General features: G+C 44.9%; 1 protein-coding gene across 1 annotated transcript in view; it reads right to left on the reverse strand.

Annotated features, from left to right (window-relative positions):
* The window catches only part of LOC108571409 (probable G-protein coupled receptor Mth-like 1), a 142,075-nt gene extending 137,463 nt beyond the window's left edge, over positions 1–4,612 (reverse strand). The window contains exons 1-2 of the mRNA XM_017933439.1: positions 4,089–4,612; positions 1,697–1,969 (exon numbers count right to left, since the gene is read on the reverse strand). Coding sequence (XP_017788928.1) covers positions 1,697–1,969; positions 4,089–4,612 — 797 coding nt within the window. The remainder of the gene's footprint in view (positions 1–1,696; positions 1,970–4,088) is intronic.
* Positions 4,613–5,720: the final 1,108 nt, after the last annotated feature.

Here is a 5,720-nt window from a genome sequence, read left to right on the forward strand (position 1 = left end):
AGTAAACATTGTCCACTGTACAGGGTGATTCATCTAACGCGTCCGCCTCGATTATCTTCGTTATCGGTGGACCGATCGAAATTTTGCTTGTCACAGAGTAAACAGTTTCAGAGAACCTCTCCAAAACGATAATATCAGATTTTCAATATCTCTTTTTTTTTTTCACTTTTAAGGTCCCCTTCAATTTTTCTTGTTTTTGCACATTTAGTGGGAACTGAGACGAATTCAACGACCTCGATAAAATGCAATTCCTTTCAAAACTGAACGTAATCTAGAAAACTTACTTTTTCAAAACGAGAGAATAAACGTAAGGTTACCGAGGTGAGAAGAGAAATTAACGAGATTAAAGCAGGGCGTTTGTGCGCCTGGTTTTAATTGATTTTCCATCGATCGATTCACGCTTTTCAAAAACGCAGCCGTGCGTCTCACTCGGATGCTCCAGGCACGAATCGCCTTTTTGCCCGGTTCGCAGTATCGGCTGTCTCGATCTGGATTTATCGTACGGCTTAATTGCATGCTCGATGGTAGAGAAAAAGTCGGCTCCCTCACTTTCACTCCTCTCTCACGAGGAATTTCTAGGTCGCATCCGCGCCGCGTCATCCGTGAACGCGTTTCCGTTTTCAAATGAGCCCTGTTTCACGATTCAGACGGAGTCGCGTCCATCACCAGGGCAAAAGTATATCGGGTGTGTTTTGTTCAAAATGTACGAGGGTACACGTCTTTTTCCACCCTTTCACAGTATGGCATTAGAAAATGTGCATACCTTTGCATTTACGAGTGTGATATAAAAACGAGAGGAAATTTGTTGGATTACAAAGAGAAATGAGTATGTGTCTGTGTAATAGTAACGGCAAAAATAATCAACATACTGAGTAAACATACTGAGAAAGAACATAGTAACCATCTGTTTAGCATGGGTGACGCTGATACGTTTTTTTTGTTCAGCGTCTTGTCTATGTTTTGTTTGATTGATTGCATCGCGACGTGCCTTCCTCGCGTATCAAAATAAAGAAGATTCATAATTAAAATAATATCTTTTAATTTATTACCATAATTCTAACAAAGACAATACCTTTTTGGCCGTTTATACACAAACTGAGCCAATGGGCACAACTCGTACCAAGGCGAAAGTAATATAGAAATGATAATTTGTTCGAAAATTTACTAAACGATAAATACGACAAACGTATATGAAGTATGCAATATAATTTTGCACACGTTCTTTAAAAAAAAATATATGCGAAAGACTCGAAAAGGCGAAACAAATTTCCATTCAGGTCCCATTTCATTACAAATTTCCTACAAAAATATGCATTCGCACGAACATCTGCATATGTTCGATGCACGCTGTTTACTAAACAATAAATATGAACTTTACTCAAATCAGGATGTCGTGCAATGTAGTTTATTGTCTATTACCGAAGCTAAGAACCGACTGTCGTCGAAAGGCAAAGATATCGCTGTGCCGAACCGATGGGTACTCGGGTCTGGTGTTTGTCACTCGCCAAGAGGCGCAGACCAAGCCATAAACCGTCCCAAAATGCCTACAAATATGAAGTATGCATTGCACACGTTCTTTAAAAAAAAATATATGCAAAGACTCCAAAAGACGAAATAAACTTCTATCCAGGTCCCACTTTATCGCCAATTTGCATATGTTCGATATAGGCCAACTAAAATGCGCCATGAAACTCACCCTTGCGACGAGTGTTCCGAGCACGCGAAGACCTTAGCCACCTGATTAAGTTCCTTGATCCTCTCGACGCAGAATTGGCCGGCAGGTAAAGCGACCCCGTCGATTTCCAGTCCTCCGTCAGGCAACAGAATAGCATCCTTCGCGTCGCCCAAAATGGTGAAATTGTCGGAACGTGGACAGGTAGGGAAACCAGGCACGATATCAACGGCGGAGTACGCGATTGGTAACAAAGGAGTAGCGTTAGCAGCTTCCTTCATATGAGCACACGCGTGTCTGTAACACATTCAACAAAATCCTCCATGACACCTCGCGTACGTTTCGAAAGCGACGAATTAACGCGGAGAAAATAAAGAAAGAAACGGCGAGATTGATGCACTGGCGAGAATGTTCGAGCAAGATGAAATTGTGGTGAAAGGGCTAGATAGTGAACGTATGCTAGTCAGGTGTTAAACAGAGGTGATTCGAGTATTTATAGGCTCGTATTGGGCGAAGGATTGAGCAAGGTAGGATTGGCTAATGCCAGAGTAGCAATTTCCTATTATTCGTTTGCATAATTCTGGAGAAGTTTGCGGTCTACCTAAAAGGATCAGCGTGGAAATTTGCGTAGTTTGCGTATATTAAGTATTACAGATTTTTTTCGAAAATATCCCATCTACCAATTTCTCATTTTCCAGAATGATTCCAAAATATTGAAAAGTATTACTCCACGTATTTTACACCTTTTCACTCTTCGAGTGAAAAAACTACGTTGCACAGAAATTTTATTCTTAGAAAATTTAGCAAAGTTGGTTCGTTTCAACCAATAAGCAAGTAAAATTACAAAAGAAACACAAAAGTAGATAAAACGTCATTTAAGTTTTTAATTACAGGGTGGGACTTAAACAGCCCCTCTGTGCCATATGGATTCGTGAATGGTATTTGTTAAAGCGCATCTTTTTCCCAAGACACAGAGGTACTTTGCACAGAGTACAAGACCATTACTAACTGGTTTAAATAGGCGGGACTTGTTTTTTAACCTCTGTTCCAGCAGCACTTGTAATTTTTCGAGGTGGAATAAAAAATATCCCACCGTGCATATTTGCGTATCAAAAAGGTTGGACACTTTTTATCACACTATGCCCCAAAGAGTTAAGCAAAATTGGAATATCCTCTGTGCTTTGTACAGCTTTTCTACCAGCGTTCACCTCGTTTCTCTACGAAATTCGAGAATGTTACTCGGAACAGTTGAACCAAGAAAGGCAATATGGAACAAAGGAGAACCTTCACTTCTGACTTACAGGTAAAAGCCCACTTAACAGGTGAATACCCTAAAATTCGCAGAATTTTCGAAAGGGACCCACCAGAAACCGCAATAAATTAACGAAAACGTCAACGTGAGGAAGGAATCGTGGGCCGATACCGAGAATTTTCCAAGGGATCATGCACGGTGTTTGACGTGAACAAACTCGGGAGAGAGAGAGAGAGAGAGAGAAAGAGACGAAGGAACGGCCATCGCGCGCCGCGAGAGCAAAGGAAAAGAAAGGAAGGTGTATGGTATATCGTATCGCGGGAATTTATCTAGGAAACACGCGCGCTGGCTACACAGAATGCCAACAAAGTCCACGGAACGCCCAGGCCTGACCGATTGGTAACGCGATTAAAAGCGGAGCTCGACATTTTTCGTTCGCTCGAACCGTCACAAGCTTGCGTCGCAGCAACGCCATAGAGTTACCAAAAGGGAAACCTTCCTCCGATCGTTCGTTTCAACTTTTTTGTCTCTGTTTTCGACGGCGTCAAACGGCGCCTCGCGATAAAAATACACCGTGTGGCGTCTGGTAAACCGATAAATTTCGTGTAACCGGCCCAACGATTACAGTTATTCAACCAACGCTAGTCGCGGCGTGTCTCTGAACTCTTACCGTGCTACCGGAATACAAATCACCGAGATATTTGTCCGTAAGGAATATCGATCCTCGCTGACATCTCGAAATTATGCAGTTTCTTTGGATGTTCAACTGTACTTTTTCCACCGGAAATATTCGCTAATAATTGACAGGCTCCATTGGGACACTTTTTTGAGACATGAACGATAACTCCCGAGCTTCGAAAGAATTGTCACATATTCGAAAAATGAAATACCGTATGATCAAAGCTCGAGAATTTCTGTCCCGCTAATATTTCCACGTTACACCCGCGCTGGAAATTAGGACAAATTTCCCTACCCTACGCCATAAACCTTAATTCGCAAACTTTCTAACGGAAAAAAAAACCCCACACTTTGTACACGCCGCGAATGGAGGAAACGTGTCGAGATTACCAAACAGGTCAACCTACTCTCCATACTGCAAACCGGAGGCGAACGAACCTCGGACAAAACACCTCCAGACTCGAGCTCAACTATTCGAAAACTCACATTGTCTCGTAGAAAGCCGCGTCTTCTCCGCAGCATTGCCTGATACGCGGCTTCATAGTCGCTGCTGCGTGGTTTCCCTCCATTTTCTTCCGTACACAGACCAGCAGAGCATTGGAATCGGCGCAATACTCGTTCGGTTGGAATCTATCGTCGGTGTTGATCTCCAGAAGAACACTTCCGTCGTCTACCAGCCAGAAAGGATTGATGCTTCTATAGGGGACGTAGGTCAACACCGAATTGTCCCCGCAGTCGGGCTTCTTGCCCTGCACGACGTTCCACGAGGCAGGTAGATTTTCCAGAATCGAACCCTGCGACGGGGAATAGATGACAGGCTTCCAGTCGTTCGGAGTCGGCTCGCAACGGGTTCTGGTATCGGTCTCGCTGTCAGATTCCTTCACGAGCTCCTCTTTGTGTCGACAACACTTCAGGACGGTTAGTTTAGGCCTGGAGGATTCGTCCACCGGCTCGGTGAACACGAGAACAACGAGCGTCGAGAGGATCGTGACAGAGTGAATCACCTTCATAGCGAAGGTTTTTTTCTCGAATATACGGTACAACGGAGAAATCGAATCAGAGGATAAAATTAAACAGAGGACATCACTCACTGGAGAGAGAGAGAGAGAGAGAGAGAGAGAGAGAAAGTTTCGATGTTTTTCTAATGTCACACAACTGCCACTTGTTTGAAAGATTTTCGAAAATACTCGTCAAACCGATGAAATATCCACGCACAGTTATTCGCAAATATTCCACGATTCGATTCGAGAAACCTCGCTCGGGTCACGCGTTTCGCCTGTTTATAAACAGCGTGAAGCACACCTGTCCACTAATTTACGAGATATAAATTAAAGTCGTTTCTTCTCATCGTATCGATCGGAGAGACAGCCGTGAACTGTACGACGTGTACGATCGCGAAACGCTCGGTTGAGAGAGAGATACTAGATTTTTGGCGCGTCTCGGAGTAAAGTAAGCCTGGAGATCGGACGTGACTCGCTTGCTCGACGGTGTCGGAGTTACTGAAGCAGGCGAACCACGCGGCCTCCTCCGAGCCACCGGCGGCAGCGTGGCCCGAGGATGCGCGCGCACCCAATCCTCGCTCCCGCCCTTATTCAACCACCTAGCCTCCTTGTTCCTTCGCGGCGCCGCTCGCCCCTCGCGGGGTCACTTCCAGCGACCACGTGCTCGCCCCCACCGCCGCGCTACTTCCTTGCCGGAAGTGCAACGGTACCTTGCGTGAACCTCTCTCTTCTTCCGTGAGAAACGTCCCCTCTTCTTTTCGTCGGTCGTTTCTTATTTCCGCGATCTCTCGTTCGGGAAGCCGGTGAATTTGAGAAATTGATTTCCACGAAATTTAGGAAGAAACGTGAAAAATATCGCTCGAGGAAATTTACGACACTCTGGACCGCATACGCTGGGCGTCTATGGAACCTCGGTATTGCGAGTACCCTTAGGATCAAGATTTTGTAAAATTTCTGGGGAAGAGAGCAGTGGCGTTAAACGAGGGGAGAGATCTGGACGCGGCGGTTCCGGGAAGATACAACGGGGAAACCGGAATCTCCGAGAAAATACACAACGACGCCGTTGCTGTTCATTATTATTGACAGAATAAATACAGCGTCGGGCGCGGCTGGCTGC

The sequence above is a fragment of the Habropoda laboriosa genome, unplaced genomic scaffold, assembly GCF_001263275.1.
Source record: "Habropoda laboriosa isolate 0110345459 unplaced genomic scaffold, ASM126327v1 scaffold15, whole genome shotgun sequence".
Lineage (NCBI taxonomy): Eukaryota > Metazoa > Arthropoda > Insecta > Hymenoptera > Apidae > Habropoda > Habropoda laboriosa.